The 19,825-nt window shown below is 38.7% G+C and overlaps 1 protein-coding gene across 1 annotated transcript in view; it reads left to right on the top strand.

Annotated features, from left to right (window-relative positions):
* The window catches only part of mgat4c (MGAT4 family member C), a 32,750-nt gene that overhangs the window by 6,942 nt on the left and 5,983 nt on the right, over positions 1-19,825 (top strand). The window contains exons 2-3 of the mRNA XM_015397973.1: positions 16,827-16,978; positions 17,539-17,686. Of these exons, the coding sequence (XP_015253459.1) occupies positions 16,850-16,978; positions 17,539-17,686 (277 nt within the window). The 5' untranslated portion in view covers positions 16,827-16,849. The remainder of the gene's footprint in view (positions 1-16,826; positions 16,979-17,538; positions 17,687-19,825) is intronic.

The raw sequence follows: 19,825 nt of genomic DNA, 5'->3' as shown, positions 1-19,825 counted from the left end.
TTTCGTTAACGAAATTAACACTAGTGATGACACGTGTTGTGAATTGGCGCTATATAAAAAAACTAAATTGAATTGAATAGAATTCTGCCATTAGGGTTCACACCGTATAAAGACTTTAAGAAGCACTTTTATTTTAAACACATGCAAAGAAACTACTCTGAATTTTGAGAAACTTGTGCTTACCGATTGAACACCACAAGGCCCTAAATATATCACTACAGTGAATCCATATACCTTCATTGCTCTCTTGCTTTTTATGCTCCTGTAGATTATCTCCTGTGGACCTGTTTCTGTGGCTCATGACTACCTTCTGACTTTAGACTAAGACTTCACTTTATTTATCCCTTTGGATTACTCCTTCAGGGAAATTCTGGTTCCAGTAGATTAGAGTACAAAGAGTTAAGGAAAGACACCATTAAAGATAAAAATACGACATGCAATATAAAAAGAGTGTTTAAAATACCAAAAAAGCATAAAAGAAAAAAGTTGTAATGTCCTGGAATATGTTTGCCTTAGTTATAAAGATATCTGCACAGTAGAGAGCTGCAAAGAGAAGACTACGAAGTAGTTTACTTTGGGTTATTGCACTTGCACTGCATAAATATACTGACCATATAAATAAGTGAAACTTGAACAGACTACACACTAGTTGACTTGGATTATTGCCCTTGTTCTGCAGAAATCTGAGAAAAATAAAAAAACAGCCTGCGATTGGTTATTTTAAGGAAATCCTGCCTTTTGAGAGGTATTTTTTTTCTTTCTTAGTGTGACTAATAACTTTAGCTAAGCATTTTCAGGCTAATTGCTGTGCTCTGCAAGAAGCCAGGGGCGCAGAGGGGGAGCATGGACTCATGCTTGTGATATATCGGGGTCCTCATGAAATTGAATCTGCGCATAGAACATTTAAAAATGCGCCTGGAGAGTCGTTTTAAGCATGTTTTAATTAAAACTGCTCATATCATTATTAGGGGTGTGACCTATTAGCAGAAATCTGACCTCCTATTTGTGGTACACACATCAATAATTAGCATAACACTAAATAAGGCATAGTCAGGAAATATTGCTACACATAAAATAAGTTTCCAACATTTTTGTTTGCAAGGGGAAAAACATATCAGTGTTCTTTAGCCCCTTATCAACTTTGACATTGTCACCATGGCTAAAAGGCAGCAATCTAGTCTTTCTCAATAAACTTCACTCAAATTGTTCAGGGTGCGCTAATACATAAAATATATGATGCCAGTGTGTTTTGGGATTTAAACTGCTGGCCAGCTAATCACACAGATGGGTTGTCATCGCTACATTACACCTTGGAATTGTAAATCTTCCTTAGAAGGGTGTGTGACCACCTTACTTGGCATTTTAAAGGCAATATCACTGTCAGATTCTTCCAACCCCATCCATCCATCTTTACCCCTTTGGAAAAGACACAGAGAAAATATGAAAGTCACAGTTTTATCTGTAAGAATACAGAAAACATATCTTCTGATTCAGACAGGGGAAAAATATATCTGAAGAGAACACTTTGCATCTAATGTTTTTAAAGACATGCCCAGTTTTGGCATACATAAAAAGTATTGGTGCAATGTGTGAGAATGCATTGTATCTGGTTTGCTAGGACATTCATTAATTAGTTGAACTAAAAAGAACAAGGAACAAGCAAGGCTTTGCTCTTCTCACTGTTCAAACCTATAGAAAATAATAAGTTAGTAATAATGGAAATTAGAGATATTTACAAGGTAAAGGCTATTTGAGGTCGACAGAGTGTTGGAGACTTCCCAGCTTTTACTAAAAGTGCCATTTTTGAAGCCCAAATTTCTCTTGTAGGATCCAAATAAGAAACAAAGACAGTTGGTAGCGTCTTTGTAAAAAGAGAAAAGGAACAAACTTGTGTACAGCTGCATTATTAAAATCTTAGTGTCTCTGTTCCTTTTACCTTTAGCCAAACAGACAGAAGACAGGCCTTGGAAAATATGGCGGATGTGAAGAAAACTCTTCATGTAGTCTTGTTCACCAGTACAATTTGACTTTAGAAGTAAACACAAATAAAACAAAGAGTGCTAGATTCTAGTGTTCTGGTTGTCCATTAATCGGCTTGAAAATTCCATGACGTATTTTCAGAATAAATTCAAGCAGCATGTACCAGCTGTGCTAAGAGGCTTTTTCACAAAATTAAACTTCAGAGTTGCTCTTATTGTTAGAGCTTAAACACTAACTGGGATTTTTATCATTGGACTGCCAGGGATCGTTATGCACATTTTGTGTATATTTCTTTTTCAAAAAGTGACTAGAGACAAATCTAGTGGCTGGTTTTTGTACTGTTAACTTTTTGACAAGGGGAAAACACTGATCCCTCTGAGTTTCCAGTCTTCAGTGAGCAGTGAGTGCTGCTGCGAGTGCCTCCCAAACACTGCCTGCAGTCTGAGAGAAATTAGTGACTATTTCCCAATACAAAATCAGACAAAGCTCTGTTTGATTCCCCTGGATTAAAAGCAGGATGCAAACAGATTTTTTTTTCTTTAAAACAATTGCTTTAAAATTTACCCTCCTTTTAATTAGTTCATACACAGCCTCGTCAACTCTTTGTACCGCTGGTAACTTAAAGCTGTCAACTGGCTACAACTAAATTACCTATGATTTCATGCCTAAATTAGATCAGCTGCCTTTCTCCAATCCTTTTGAGGGTCTAGCCTGTGATATAAAGCTGTTATAATGGAGTACAGTTGCCTTATTGTGGCATCATGAGGCTGCAAATTTGGAGGCACCACAAACTTTCGGCTGATGGCTGATGACAGTTGAAGGGGAACGCCATTTTTTTTTACATTGGGCCCTTGATTTTACTTTATTACATCATGTTCTACTCACCCATATCATTTTTAATGTCATTTGGAGCTGTTTTGAAGATATTCAGTTTGGTTATATCCAGTAACGTCTTCCTATAGGCAAACGACTTGAAAGCACAACCTAAACTGTTCATCATTTATCATTTATGGTACTTTAGCATTTATAATATTTAGGTGAATCACTGTCCCACAGACATCGGCGTTTATATTTATATCCGCGGTTAGATTTTACTTGGATATAACCAAACCGAATATCTTCAGAACAGCTCCAAATGAGACCAAACTAATATTGGTGAGTAGAACATGATGTAATAACGTAAAATCAAGGGCCCAATGTAAAATAAAACAGCGTTCCCCTTTAAGAGATAAGCTGATTTTAAACACGAAAAAATGTATTTATGTAGTTTTGGTTTAGTTAAATGTAATTGAATACTTGAATCTAAACCATATCAAAATCATACCAAAAATCAAAATCAGGTAATGAGTTGCTCTAATAACTTTCAGAACATCCAATAGCAGATCTCTTTGCTGAAGAGTTGGCAGCAGCGCCTTTCTGTTTTATTTAACTCCTTCTTTGTGGAAGAACGTTGAAGTGTCACTGTCAACATCCCAAAGTAGGAGCTCAAGAAAAATTAGCAGAGGCAATTGTTTGAGAAAATTTGAAAGGAAAATAAAAAAGCTTGGATGAAGTGATAGGATTTGAATTTTTCCTCCCGTTGGCCGGAAATAATTAAAACAAACATAAAAACAAAACAAGCATAAAACAAGCATAAAAATATGTCAAATCAGAGAAAACTCTGTATTGACATTGATCACTGGATATCCCCGATTGTAGCATTCAGAGCGGGTGCTAGAACGTTTGTTTGTTCTGGCTGATGATTGTTTGCTGTGAAGCTTGGATAAAATCATACTTGCTCAATATTTTACAAGAGTTCATTGCAGTAGCATGCATCACTTGAGCCAACGAGTCTCTGTGGATGTCTCCAACATATCCTGGAACTAGAACAAGGCATTGTTCCTGTCACTGATCTGAGCTAAAAAAATAATAAGGCATGGACACACAGAGCAAATTTCACAAAGAAAAGGCTGTTTGGCAGTGGAGTGTCAAGGACCTTACAGGGTTTTTTTAAGCTCTGAGGTTTTATCTGGTTCCTTGTGGGAGAACATCTGAGAGGGCCATTGTCACATCCCATGTTTCCCATGAGGGCCCCAGAGAAGGTAGCAAAGGCAGTTGGTTGTGGCAGTGGAAAAAGGAAAGGCGAACACTTGGACAGTGTGTCTGTAGGGAGCGCATTACTTACACACACACACACCCCCTTCTCTGCACCTCCTCCTCCTATTAGAGTGTGTGAGCTCAAGCTGTTGACAGCGATGACAGGCGCGGTGCAGGGAGACAATGGAGGGGAGGGCAGCGGTGCTGCTGTTGTGGTGGGGCGATACATCTGTTTGGATACTCACCGCAGCCGTCTGGCCTCCGGAGATTGATGCAGCTGGGACCGGTAATACACGGCACATCTGGGACTCCTTAATGATCTGAAAACTACTTGGCAGATCACATGAAAAGAAAGTTTGCTGTTCACTCATGCCATAAGGACTCCCTTTGGATGATTATCTTTGTGGAGATGACAGGTCATCCACTTCAAACAGGATTCATTGTTTTGCAGCGTTGATAGGAATTACACGGATCTTGCACTAACAGCTTCCAGGCTTGGAATTTTTTTTTTTTTTTATAAGGCTTGAACATTCGATTCCCAATTGAACCTAGTTAATTAGAATCACCTCTGCATGTTGAACGGTGGCCCAGTTGTTTGTAAATGACAAAGTTCTTTGTCAGGCACGATATAAGAATGTAGAAATCGCTAAACAGTTTGACCAACTCCAATTAATAACAAAACAGCCATTTTATAATAAAAGGATTCATTATTCTGCTCCATGCAGCATTTGTTATCAACAAAAGCTTGCGTTGTACTGAGCATTTTATCAAGAAAGAAAATCCATTGAAAGTGGCTGAAGGCCTGACACAAAGCAACTGCTGAATCCTTGCAAATCTGCAGGCTTAATTGATTATTTGTGTAGAGCCGTATATCTGCAAGGTGCAGGGTACCTAGGGGAAATAATGTAAAACAGATAACAAGATGAAATGTGGGAGAATTGCTTTCTGCACTCCATTTTATTAATCTTTTTTTTTTCCTCTGTACTTTTGTTTTCCATGCCTTTGCCATTTAGGTTTTCCCATTAAAGGCATGCGACTGCTCATTCTAAAAATGTGTCCAGCATTGCAGGCTAAAAAGATTCCATTAAAGCGGGTGAGAAAAGCGTTTCATTATTTTAGGCAGGTTATTATGATTTATGAATAAAACATAGAGGAACTGCATGTACCTTAAGCCCACATTATAATTTCATTTTCATCCATCGGATTCCAGGTTTTCTTTTGGAATGAATGAATGAATTTAATCCTGAATAGTTTTAATAAAAGGTGTTGAAACTACTTTTTTTCTTGTCACATTTAGGCTAGGGTGATGTAAACCAAAGGTTGCCAAAGAGGGGGACGGCCCCCCCCGGAGTGTCGCGAGATACCAGTTTGGGGGTTGCAAGTTGCATCCCGAGGTATATGGAGGGCCAGAATATATCCCAAAATGCATTAATGTAAAAATAAATAAACAAAATAAGCTAATTTAACATTTATTAGGTAATCTAAAATATTATTCCATTTAACCCATCCCCTTGGGGAGCAGTGGGCTGCCATTGTGGGGCGCGTGGAGAGCAGTGTTGGTTAAGGGTCTTGCTCAGGGACCCAGAGTGGCAGTCTGTGGGAGTGGGGCTTTAAAATCAGAACCTCAGGTTTCCAAGCTCTATGTCCTAGCCGCTAGGCCACCGCTCCCTTGAATAAATAATAAAAAAATAGCTATAACATTAATTCATAAGATTCAAAATTAAATAAATAGATGTCCTACTGGATAATTTAACATTTAAAATTCAAACATAAATAATTAAATCTTATTCATTTATACCTAAAACTGATAGATAAATAGAAAAGAAATCTAAATGTAAAGATTAAACATGATGTAAAAATGTATTTTATACATTTTTTATAAATGAGTCAAATATGTGGTTCACCTTGAAAATTGCAAATGCACACTTAAATAATTATCCATCCATCCATCCATTTTCTGACACGCTTAAACCCAATTGGGGTCACGGGGGGCTGGTGCCTCTCCAGCTGTCTATGGGTAAGAGGCGGGGTCCACCCTGGACGGGTCGCCAGTCCATCGCAGGGCACTTAAAGGGGAACGCCTTTTTTTTACATTGGTCGCTTTGTTTTTAAAAGATATAAATATAAAATATATAACCGCGGATGTCTGGGGGACAGTAATTCGCCTACATGTTATGAATGCTGGCGTACCATAAAGAAAACATTATGAATAGTTTGTGTCTTCAGCTTGTTGCCCAAAGGAAGACGTTACTTGGATATAACCTAACCCAATATCTTCAGAACGGCTCCAAATGACACTAAACTCATACGGGTGAGTAGAACATGATGTAGTAACGTAAAATCAAGGGGCCATTTTAAAAAAAAAAACTAAGTTCCCCTTTAAATAATTAGACTACCAATTATTTAATAAATAAAATGAAAAGTCTAAGTTATATGTTATTTAAATAATTTACTTATTTAATACACAATCAAATGTTTAGATATACCTTGAAATAATAAAATGTACAGTTAAGTATACATTTAAAATTTTTTATTTAAATAGTTAATGCTATTTAAAGCATACATCCAAACACGCATTATCTAATAAAAATGCTCAATAGAAAATGTTTCATTAAATAATAAAAAAATAACTTTAAAATGAGAAGATAAATAATTACATGTTAATTTTAAATTATATATATTAAGATTTTAATAAACAAGAGTGTTTTTTGGCCATCTATGGCATTTTTATTGTAGCATAACAGGCTGAGGTATTTGGGAATCCCTGTTGTAAAGGAGGTTTTACGCTTGTTGTGAAGCTCTATAAAGGATGCAGCTTTGGAAGCCAAGATGTAAACAACAACAGTATTTGTCAGACAGCTCAGCTCAGTCATGCCCTTCTCTGTTTACCTTTGCTCTTTGGATTTCTTTCATGCCTCTTATAAAAAAGAAAGAAAAAAGAAAACTTTATTATTGCTGTGCAGGAGGACTGCTGCTGCTCTGCAGCTATGGAGCCATTACAAAAAGGGAGGGAACCAGGTCTTGTGTTTTCTTTTGTGTCCAGTGTCTCATATTGAAAGCTTGGCGTTAGGTTACACACCAGGCCAGACCACATAATTGCCTTCCTGCCCAGAGGAGCCCCTTGTTTTCCATTTGAAGCCTGCCTCCATCAGATTTCAGCATTAAGAGAGGAGGATGTTTCAGGGGAAAAAGCTGATTCCTGGAACAGTCATCTAATATTCACAGCCTGGACGACATTGAGGAAATTCCTGAGGACTATTGTGTATCTGTGGAAATACTAGAAAAGCAAGGGAGAGAAGGAGTGTGAGAAGGGTCACGATAACAAATACAGCAACAATAAAAATACAGGTTGCAGTAAAAACAGGAGTATAACGAGATTTTATGGCAAACTGTCTCAAAAATAAACAATGCTCAATAATAAAATGCAGCAATATTTTAAAATGAAACCTTAACGGCAAACAGTTTCGTCATTTGGGAAAATGGAGCCTAGGTGGAGGTTGATGAAGGTTCTCAGTCATCCAGGTCATAGTCATTCCGTAAAAATTCAAAAAATATCCGCTGGACTTGGTTTCCAAGATTTGAAGATTTTTCGCCACCTCTCCAGGAATTGAGAAAGCTTCCTGAATAAACTGATTACTCGCCTTCATCCGCTTATGACACAGCCAATCACGCCTCCATGAAACCCAATCAACATCCAAAGTTCATCTTAAAAGGCCTTCGATCCGCAACTCATCTGCTACCTAGTGCGCAGGCTGTGGTTGCGCTGTGTGACTTCATTCAGATGATCCAGTTTCAACCCACCTCCAGCCCCTCCTCCACCATCGTAGCTAAAACTTCATTCGTCTCATTCCTCCCAGACTCTTACTGCATTCCACGTCTCATCTAAACCGGTCCTGCAGAAGACCGCTATGTTGAGCCTGGCTCTGTCAGAAGTTTCTCACCAATGGGGAGTTTTTCCTCTCCACTGTCGCTTCATACTTGCTCATCATACTTCCATCTTCCAGGTCCCTGAGTGAAGCTCCAGTGTCAGCTCAGCATACCGCCTCGTTAACCAGCAGTCTACAGACTGACCAACTTCCTCTATCTCCACTTCCACCCCCAGTTTCAGGCCTGGGGGGACACAGCCCTGTTCTTTACTCCTGTTCATGAATATCAATCAAATTCAGTGCCATGTTTTCTGCCGAGGTCTGAGCGCTAAAGGCTAAGTAATTATATCAATAAATTTCTTCTAATTGTCTTTTCTCTCCGTGTGAGTTTTTCAGATTGAAATGAAGTCAGTGTAAAACATTATTTTAAGCCTGATATATGAAAGTTAGTGTTTTAATTGTTTGCTGCTGAGGATTCTAACGCTAGCATCTCTATTAGCAAATCAAAGCAGATTAGCTGTTTCATATTATTGACTGTAGCTTCACTTTTAGATAAAAAAATCTAAAATAATCTTTTGGATACAGTTTTAAAATGCTCAACAGGATTGCTTCACAATATGAACACTGTTTAATTGACATAAATTTATTTCGGAGTAATAAAGTCTGTGCAGCTAATTATCCTACTGGCACAAAGGAACAGGAATTCATCTCCTTTCTTGGGTAGCCTCCACATTATTTCCCTTGTTTATCATTTAAACTCCCTCTGGTCCTCATGTGTTGGCAGCAACATAACTCTCAGTCTGCTTTGATGTTTTTGACTGATGAGGAAGATTTTCAACTTGGTGCCATTTCCAAACCCCACGGCACCGCTAGGATCCGAGCAGGTGATGTCTTCTCTAGAGAATTTCTACCTGAACTGGACCGGGCCTTCTAACCGAGCTGTCTGCTTCGGGGCTGGTCCGGGAACCCCGGCGGATGGGGGCAGGGAGCCAGCCAGGGACGGAGCATCCGAACCCCCCCGTCTGTCTTACCAGGCAGGCGGGGGGAAGCACGGGGCCGCCGGTTTCCAGGCTTCTAAAGGCTAGCATAAAATAATTTAGATAACCAAAATAAACATTTACCTCTCCTAGTCTCTTCTTTTTAGTCGATACTGATAGAAGAACCAATAAATTAAGTTACCATATGGAACAGATTATGCTCAGGATTCATATGGAAGGAATCAAAGCCCAAAGTAACTCACCAAAAATGACACCTTCCTAAGAAACATCACCAGCTTTTTCTTCCAAACCTGCTTTCATTATATCAAAGCTTTAAAGCAAAATTTCTAACTTTCATATTTAATCTATTGGGGCAACCATGCTTACAAAACAAAATGGAAATAGCTTGGGCTTGGCTTAATTAGATTTACCTTTGCAAATTATAATTAGAAACAGGAAATTATATTAGGAGCAGAAGTAAAACATAAGCTGTTGGACAGAATAAGTCTGCATGTCTGGTTTGAACAAACACTGTCGAAAACTACTATTTGGAAACCAGATGGAATAGATAAGGTATGAATTTGCTTCAGTGTGCCATTCTAATTGGTCAGCCTGATTTATTGGGACATATTGTTTGTTTTCCGTTGCAGGGGAACTGTACAGTTTGGAAGGACAAACTTAAATTGGAAAAGAAAGACTTATACCTCATGTTAATGATATCATGGAACCTAGCTAGGATTGAATTAAAACTGACCTGCCCTGCTAACCTTCATTACACATCACAATCTGCCAATTTAGCCAGCATATACCTGAAATCCCAGAATCTTCTTAAACTCTGGCATACACTGAACTTTTTATGCATTTTTTTTTATTTAGTTAGATTTGTGATTACTCATAACAAATCCAGAACTTATGTCCAATGACGGCCTAACTTCTGCATAATGCATGGCGGCCTCATGCCCATAAAATGTCACATGCCAGTGTCCTGAGGGGAGCAGCCATGCACCAGGAGGTGCCCAGCCTGAATAAAAAGATTTATTTGATTGCGGTATTAACCTAGCTGCTGTTTACCGCCTGCCAAAAGAAAAAAAATAAAGAAAGAAAAAGAAGGTTTGCAGATGCAGCAGATTCAGCATCATGTCTGCTAGGAAGTTTGTTGGCAATGGGCGTGCACACAGGAAGGATCCATCACACTCACCTTCTTGCTCACCCTATGATGGGATGAAGTCTGGAGGAGAACTGATGGTTTGCTCCTTTGAAGCCCCTTTCATACCAAAACGCTGCCAATACGCCAATATATAGCTGTAAGTTAGAAACACGTTCAGCGGTCATCTGGAACAAGTAAAATATGTTGATATGCGTTGGAGATAAGTTCTTGATAGGTTATGCACATGTTACTCATAGGTTTTGGATAAGATAGACGCCATGACTTATGAGTAACTTACACTTAACATATGTTAATGATCAGATAACTTACCTGTAACTTATGACCAATGTATGAGCATACGCAGGCATACTTTGAGAAATTTTAAGCATGCTTGGAATTTCTCAGCGTTCTTGCCATGTGTTGACGTGTGTCAGCGTGTTTCAGCTTACTTCAGCGTACTTCAGCATGCTCATAACTTATACAAAACTGACCCTTCACTTATCCAACGTATGCCAGCGTTTTTGCCATATTATAAAATAATATGGCAAAAACGTATATATATAAAATAAGAGTTATACCCAGGGGCTGATGAAGGAACCCGAATAAAGAAAGAAATAATAATGAAATTATCCTTGAAATCTTATGGAACAGCTCAATGGAACAGCTCATCAAACATTCACTCTAAACCAAAAAGTTGAAAGTATTGATTGAATACTTTCAATCAATACTTAGCCTATGATCATTCTCATACCTGTGGGAAGGGTAGAGTTTCAAACCGACTTGGGCGGTTCTCCTGGTCGAATTTTAATAAGAAACATGATTTTAGCTTGGCGTGGCAGACTGCAGGGGACTAAGCCCAGAGGACTTTTGTCGCTGTGTGGTAGTTCTAGTGTTAAGCAAAACTAAAAAAAGAAAAAACCTAAATGTGATAACGAAGTGCTTATGTGGATGTTGGCAAGAAGAACCTAATGGTTGGCCACTTGCCAGTCAATTTCGCTAGTGCTACAACACCACAAGTAAGGCTGTTGTTCGTGAATGGGAATATTGATTGAAGGTAAGTTAGCCTGTAGCAATTACAACCCAAAGTACAGTAATAATGGAGCGTGAGATCGATAGATGGATCGGTGCGGCATCTGCAGTGATGTGGTCGCTGTGTCGGACTGTCGTAGTGAAGAGGGAGCTGAGTCGGGGGGCAAAGCTCTCAATTTGCCGATTGATCTATGTTCCCACTCTCACCTATGGTCATGAGATCTGGGTAATGACTGAAAGGACAAGATTGCGAATACAGGTGGCCTAAATGAGATTGGGAGAGGAGCTCAGATAACCTGGAGGAGCTCGGAGTAGAGTCGTTGCTCCTCCGTGTCAAAAGGAGCCGGCTGAGGTGGCTCGGGCATCTGTTCCGAATGACTCTTGGTCGCCTCCCTGGGGAGGTGTTCCACCATATCCTATTGGGAGGAAAGCTTCCAGTGTTTCACTCCAGTGTGTCCTGGAAGGCCCAAGACACACTGGAGGGACTATATCTCTGAGCTGGTCTGGTGTCGCCTCAGGGTCCCCCCAGAGCAGCTGGAGGAGGAGGTGTATGTAGATCGAGTAGTCTGGGCATCTCTGCTTAGACTGCTGCCTCCACGACCAGGCCCCGGATAAGCGGAAGAAAATGGATGGATTACAGTAATCCTGTTGTTGTTGTGATGCTATAAATGGAGGCGAAGCAATTTTCTAGCAGCTGTTGATACTTTGGCACCAACTGCTACCCATCTTAGCAGTTGTTCTTTATCACGCAATATATTTCATTAATATTTTGACAATTTAGTTGTCAAAATGTAACACAATTGTCACCCGTATTGGAGTTCACATTTGTGATGTCAGCCAAATTGTAACAGTTGCTAGCAAATGTTGATATCTTACAATGTTAAGGTTATTTATTTAAAGGAGAGAAAAAACAGAAAAAAACTTTAAGCGATAACTGGGGTTACATACATGTTGTTTATATGTCTTAAACAACGAGCAACTTTCGGTGACCTATCCCCCATGTTCTTACCTAGAAGAAAATAATGTGTTGGGGGGGGGGGGTATGGATTGTTGCTTGGCCTGAGGCACACCTCTGGTAAAAATGTCATTAAAATCTGTTCATAAATTTTCAAGTAAACCTTCTAACTAACAAATCAGCAAACACCACCAAAAACATAACCTCCTTGGTGAAGCAATAACGTATATATAAAATAAAAACATCTCTAAATTTAGAGCACAATATTAAACATGTGAAAAGGAATCTTCTTAATGAGCTACAACTAGCCCAGACCATCACCCTTTGATCTTAATCAGTGTAATTTTCTCTTTTTTAAGCATATTTCTAGAATGTAAAGTGGGCATTATAATGTTGTGGATGTTCCGCCCTGCATCTCAGCGGCTGTTAAATCGAAGGTAGCAGAAACAAGCATCTCTCCCCAGCTGTGCCTCTGGCTGTATAATCGTCTCATGCTCTTCCTGCTCGGAGCCCATGCTGAATTATTAAATGGGGAGGCACATATCTTTGTCTTGTTTCATTAAGATAGACATCTAGGACTCCAATCTATGAGATTGGCTCTTGTCTCAACATGAAGCACAGATGATTTTAGTTAAATTGTGTGCCAAGCGTCTAAAAGTGGGCAGGGTGTCTCCTAAGAGAGAACGCTGCTGCAGAGCTCTCGCTAAACAAGATGAGACAGGCGGTGAGAAGCAGCGAGTGCTACCTGAGCGCTGGTGTCAGGAGGACTCTGCTGGCTGCAGCTATCAGCACAGTTTCCTCCACAACATTCCTAATGAATTTTTTCATCATCATTCCGCACTCCTGCAGAGCTAAACAATTTGTAGGCAAGGTGAGGACTGTGTGTCAACAAACAAGTGTGAGAAAAAAGTAAGAAGACTGCCTTCCATTTTTAAACTTTTACATAAGCGGACAAAATAGAAAGTAATCGTCCTTACCATGTTCTAGTAGTTGAAGTATTTAAAGCAGGGGTGTCAAACTGGTTCCAGAAAGAGCCGTGTGGCTGCAGGTTTTCTTTCCAACCAAGCAATAGCACACCAGACTCCAGTCATCTCATCAAGTCATCATGTTCAGATTGGACTCACTTGATGAGATGACTGGAGTCTAGTGTGCCATTGCTTGGTTGGAAAGAAAACCTGCAGCCACACGGCTCTTTCTGGAACCAGTTTGACACCCCTGATTTAAAGGGTTTATACCATATGCCTTTTTAAGCCTTTCAATGTGCTTAATATATGATGAAATTTTGACTTTAGCACTTTATTACCTTTATTTGTTATCAAATATTACTTATTTTCTTTCTACTCTGGAAGAAAGATACTTGCCTTCAATGTCAAGCTGTCAATCTCTTCCACTGTGGGTGCCGCCCATTTCACGGTGCCACCCGAGAGCTGCTAGTCTATTTCTGTAGCGAATTTCAATGGAAAGATAATTCAAAGTGCTGTACATGAGAAGAGAAAAAGAGTTAAAGTACATTGCAGCGGCATAGAGATAACACAAATGATTAAAGACAATTGTTTTTACCACACTTGAGCCTAACCCCTCCCCCTCTCCAACCTTAGTATTGGCTACAGCTCAAACCAACTTTGGTTGTAAGATCTGTCAACCTATTGCTCTAGTTACAGCCCCTGTGAAATCTGTCTGGTTGGACGTACGGTACTCACTGGCCCTTAGTCGCCACCTACATCCTTGGGCCGCACCGTCGTTCAGGAGACAGGACAAACAATCTAGCAGCCTGAGGTCACTTGTTAAACAGCAGCAGTGCCTATTTCACGATGGCTTCTGTCCTCATACAAACCCATCCATCAATTTTCCGTCACGCTTATCCCTGCCGGGGTCACGAGGGGTGGGGGTGCCTACTGTATCTCCAGCCGACAATGGGCGTGAGGCGGGGTACACTCTGTATAGGTCGCTGTTCCATCCCAGCGCAACACAGAGACAAACAACAATTCTTTAACCTAACAGTCATGTTTTTGGACTGTGGGAGGAAGCTGGAGTACCCGGAGAGAACCCATGCATGCTCAGGGAGAACATGCAAACTCCATGTAGAAAGACCCCAGGCCGGGAATCAAACCCAGAAACTTCTTGCTGCATTGGAGCAGTGCTACCCACTTAACTTTGGCTAAAGGCATCTTTCTGTTCATGTGTTTCCTGCGATGAGACCAAAGTCATCCAAAGTCCTTTACATGCATTTTTTACATTTTGGAATGGTTTGTGTCTATTGGGTTTACTTTTCAACCAATCGCTGAACATCCCCATGAACTAACCAAATCATGGAGAGTAAATCCAAAATAAAGAATTAAACACTGTCGTCATTTGTGATTTCAAATTTTCATCTTGGCTTAAACTTTCCGATAAAGGAAAACAGTTTGTCTTTTTGTTTTCCATTTTTCATTTGGAAAATCAAATAATAAAATTCCGATACAAAAAAATTGAGTTCTTTCTCATTTAATGTTCCTTGTTTTCTTAGTTGTTGTTGGGAAATGGCTTGTTTCCCAATTGTTTTTTATCTATTTCTTATATATTTTTCATTTTTTCAAAAGAAAAATGGGTTGGCCGTCATGTATACAGACCCGGCCATTCCTGGAGTTTCTCATTACATTTTTTAGTCTGTCCAATTGTGGAATTTGCTGAGACATGCTGCCCTGGAAAGATATTTATCCATCTCTCTCTGAAGAATGATGAAACTAAAACTGCTGCAGCCCTTCTAACACTTTTCAGACTGACCTGCTGCAGTAACGGCTCCTCTAAGGTTACGGCTGATACATCTCCATCTTGACAGTGAGAAAACTGCCTCACCAGATTTGATCTTAGTTTTTAACACATGGTGACATTTTTAAAAGAAGTATCCCTTTCAACAGAGTAACAAATGTAGGTGATCACTGAATAAAGCACACATTTTTGTGTGTTCCTTTACCTAGCAGATATTATTCGTCGTAGATCTTTGCTATAAAGGGACCACCCACATTAGTCCTCATTTGTTTTCTACCTACACAGAGCAGTCTGTTGAGGATGGACACATTAAATGCAGTTTTCAAGTGCGCACAAAAAGGTATTGACAAGCCAAATCCCCAGCGCCGCTGAGTCTTAGTGGGACTGATCGATGTGAGTGTGGCCATCGAACTGAATGTAGAGCCAGTTTGTATTCTATTAGGCTTCTCTGAGGCTGAGCAACAAAAGCACGTTCAGATGCTTAATTGTTGGAAAAAAAAACAAAAGGCAAGCAGTGTTGTTTTTTTAGTCACATCTGCAGCTGTTATTCAAGCTTTTTCTCTGTTTGCTGCTCTGGGAACATTGCCATACAGCCGAAATCTGGAAAAACTGGTATGTGTGTTATGTCTCTGATCTGTTTGCTACAATTTACCTCCTATGAATCTCATATTAACAATGGGAGTAGTGGTTGTCTGAATGGTTGTTGGGTCAATTCTAACTCTTCCCTTGCTCCTGCTGAAGAATCCGTGGACACATAGGCTACGTTCACACTGCAGGCCTCGATGCTCAATTCCGATTTTTTTGTGATATCCGATTTTTAACATTGAATTGAACATTTAATTATTAATTGTTCATTGCATATCTTAAATTACATAATATAAAAAAATAATGCATATTTTAAATAACATTCAATTATTTAACTAGAGTTTTACATTTATTTCTTATCAAATAATTGGACATTTACTTATTTGGATGTGCATTTATAATTGCAAGGTGCACCTAATAATATTGAATAAGAATAAAAATTAAAACTAAAATAACATTTAATTATTGATTTTAGAATTTTAAATGTATTCTTATTTAATGGGACAATTAACTCCAACAGCGTGGCAACTTCCGACCCAAAATAAAATAGGCTACAGGCTTATAGATGCATCGGCTCTGAACTACTGAGGTGTCAGTCTGCTCATCAAATGGTGTTTTAGTCATAAAAAGTTAAATAAAAAAGGCTATTTTTTTTATAGATCTTTTCTGTAAAACTTGCAGAATATCTCTTTATTATAATGCAGAATAATATCGGTGAAAGTATTAGTACATGGGTTCCCAAAATTAACAACGCCACTAACTGGTAACCCCCAAAGAATTCATACAATAATTTCACTCCATACAGTATTTATTAGTATATATAGTATAAGTATAAAGTGAATTAAATCACCCAGATGTGATCAACTGTTAGATGACCATTATTAGTGATTAACCGACCCATAGAATGGCTTCAGACTGCGCCTCCTCTACTTTTTAGAAGGTTCTTAAACAGCAAAGTTATATAAAACAGCAAATTTACTCCTAAAAATTCTTTATCAAGAATTTTTTCAGTTTCATTCAAGCATGTATTTTTTTGTTGTTGCAAATTTCCATTTACAAAATGTTTTTTTATTATTAATGGAACAAAATTTACTCCATAGTGTTGCAGCATTGGATGGGAGTTAAAAACAAATAACTATCAAACCACCTCTGTTTTTCTGTTCTTCTTTGATGAAATCTCACAGTTCTTCATGTTCTGAAATGCCTTTAGGATATTTCTCGCTTGCTTTACCAAACAGTTTGCTCCATGTTTCCCACACTCCTTCCTTTATCACCACTCATTAGAGGATTGCAGAGGAATCAATGATTTTCTCATTTCTTATGGACAGTTACACAGATTGCCCTTTGGTTTAATCCTACAATATTTTTTCTTAAAGCTTGAAATGAAAATATCCTTAAATACTGTGTTCCAGATTTTTTCTCTTTAAGCAGCCTAAATATGTTTTTATTCTACATGTCTGCAGAAGATCCCAGTGGCAGTGTGAGAATGAGGCTGGTGTGGAAATCCCTGGACAAGATGAGGTGTCTGAGGAAACGTACCACCATCCCCTTCCTCGGCTTCCTCATTACCTTCCTCCTCTTTCTGAACCTCTACATGGAAGATGGCTACGTCCTGGTTAGTAAAATTCATTGCACTTCATTTTATTCATTTGTCAGAACTCGCTTTACAACAAAATTTGATAGCTACCTTCTTTGCTGAAGTCTAAACAGATCAAAAAAGTTTCTGACCCAAATGTCTTTTATTCTGGTTCCCATGCTTTACTGTTCTAATTGGTTGATTTTGAAATGTTCATGATTTCGACCCAAGTGGAAATCATCCAGATGATTTATCTTTTATTCATGACGGCATGATCACACAATCTATGTTCGTTATCTCAATTATTAAGAGGCAGTTTGCATATAGGACCCGCTGGTGCCTTTTTTATGTCACATTGCTGAATTCTGCAACATGCCTCTGGAGGCTTCAGGGTTTTTCTGTTGTCCTCAAACACTAAGCGGTTAACTCATCTGTGTCCAAACACATTTTCTTTAGCATAAAAAAAAGAAATGTGCCTTTTTTTCTTATTTTTAAATTATTCAAAGTCTTAATACAAGCTTTCATTTGGGTGTTTCTTTTTGGTGTGCCCTTTTTTTTTCTGTTTCCTCTTCTGTTGTAATGTGCTTTTCATGTTCCAGGAAGGAGATAAAAGGCAGCTCAGGGAAGCTTCGGTCCATCCACCAAGCTCAGAGCGATATGCTCACACCTTCAGAGACCTCAGTAACTTCTCCGGCACCATTAATGTCACATACCGCTATCTCGCTGGGACGCCTCTGAACCGCAAGAGTAAGTTTTATGGTTTCCCGCTAACAAGAACTTCACATTGACCCATCAGGAAAAAGTACAAAAAAATAAATAATTCAAAGGGATTTTTTTGTCTTTGTATTAAACTCAGCGAAGAGCCCACCTCAACTGAATTGTGCTCCAATTATAACTCCTACTGATAAGGGTTGTTAAGATGGAAAATCAATGTTCATGTAGTCAATGGAAGAAATGGGTTCACCCCTTTTATGGAATCAAAGAGAATTACTGTCCCACGGTGAGATGATTTTCATTATATTGAGAATAAAAAGGCAAATGGAAACAAACAGCTACACTCATGACTCAATTCAGTTCAGTTTATTTATATAATACCAATTTACAACTCGTCCTCTGAAAGCACTTTATAGAGACAATTCAATCTGATCAGTTTAGAAACTTTTGATTGCACCTGGTCATTTACTTTGCAGGATTCCTCCTTAATGAGCATGTGGCCACAGTAGAGATTCACTTGCATTCTGTTGTTGACTTTACAACAATCCTTCAGACCGAGCATTCAGCCAGCCAAAGTGGAGAACAACTTACATTTAATGGCAAATCAACTTCAGCAGAGCCAGGATTAGTGTCAGCAGCCTTTTTTCCAAGGCTGACTGAGGTTCAAGAAGACAGAAGAAGACAGACAAAGGGAATATGGGGCACTGATCCATGAATACTTTCTATATTTGAAAAGATAACAGTATCTAGTGCCACAGTTGGCTCTGTCTAGCAAAGAAACGTCAGTTTTTGAGGTAAGAGAGTTAGTACATACAGTTAGTCACAGTAAAAGTTGAGCCCAGAGCTATGTATAGGGCAAAAACAGGACTAAACACTAAAAAAACAGATAAACAAACTCTATCATCTTCAAGTGAAGGTGATAATGGCAGGAGCCCAGCTGATATTTCTCTCCAGGATGGTGTTAAAACTAAATATGAGCAGACCTGATAAAGCAAAAAGAAAAAAAAGATAGAACATAAAGTAAGAGGTTGAACTTATAATGCCAAATTGGAGAATAGAGACACAATGAAGCAAAATGATGAAAAGCGGTCCCTATGTCCTCCAGTGGCCTAAAAATACACCAGCATAGATATTTATATAGCTATAGAGTCAGTAAAGTGAATTATCAAAAAAAAGAAAAACTATCCAGTTAGGTTTGAGTAAGATTGATTCAAAATTAGCTCTTACTGTACCATGCTTAACAAAAAGAAGAAAAAACAGAAAAAAGGGAAAAACTGTGATAATAATGACATGGATGCTCTTTTTGTCCTAGGTAGACAAAAAATGAACTTCCCATGTTAATGTGCATGTCCTTTGTTATTCCAATTTAGTGAGCATAATTAACATCCTCTATGCTTTTTATTGCCAAGTTGCATTGTGATTTAATATATCTTGTTAAGGAAACTCACATTCCCATGACAGTGGACATAATAGTTGTAATGGTTTCTCATGGCTAGTATCCCTAGGATTTGGTAGCGAGCCAGTAGAGTTACCTAGAGCTATGAGCTAAACTCTTACATACAGTACACTATAAAGGAATGGCAACAGTGTCTAAACAAAATAGCCACGTTAAACAATAAGAGAAACAGAGCAACGAATAGCAAACAAGAACACACAAACCAGCTTATTGTCTATTTAAAAAAAAAAAGAATTCTCAGAAAACAGTAGAAGCCACTGAAACAACCTGCTAGTGCCGGAGTATTGAAATTAAAACGGTATACAGAACAATTACATTACATCTAAAGCAAATCATGGTATTTATTTAGTGCAATATTTTACACATGACCTCTCAAGGCACTTGATAGAGTTGATTCAATTATACCATACAGATAAAATGGTTAAAAGGTTTGAGGAATCTAATGAAACCCAACAAATTCCATTAAGTTTTGACTTGAGAAACATAGTCTGATGAGCTCTTAGCCAGGATTGAGTCTAGAAGGAGAAAAAGAGCAAAAGTGATAGAAGAAATACAGAGTCAACCACTAAAATGCCAGAGCAAGAATATCGTCCATATTGAATGAAAACATTGATTTGCCAGTAGCAATCTCGCCAATACCCCCTTAAAGGGATAGTTCGGTATTTTTGACATGAATCTGTATGGCATCCCCATCACCAGTGTCATGCAATCACACT

Source organism: Cyprinodon variegatus, unplaced genomic scaffold (genome assembly GCF_000732505.1).
Source record: "Cyprinodon variegatus isolate N-32 unplaced genomic scaffold, C_variegatus-1.0 Scaffold901, whole genome shotgun sequence".
In the NCBI taxonomy this organism is placed as follows: domain Eukaryota; kingdom Metazoa; phylum Chordata; class Actinopteri; order Cyprinodontiformes; family Cyprinodontidae; genus Cyprinodon; species Cyprinodon variegatus.
This window is presented reverse-complemented; position numbering and strand designations above follow the sequence as displayed.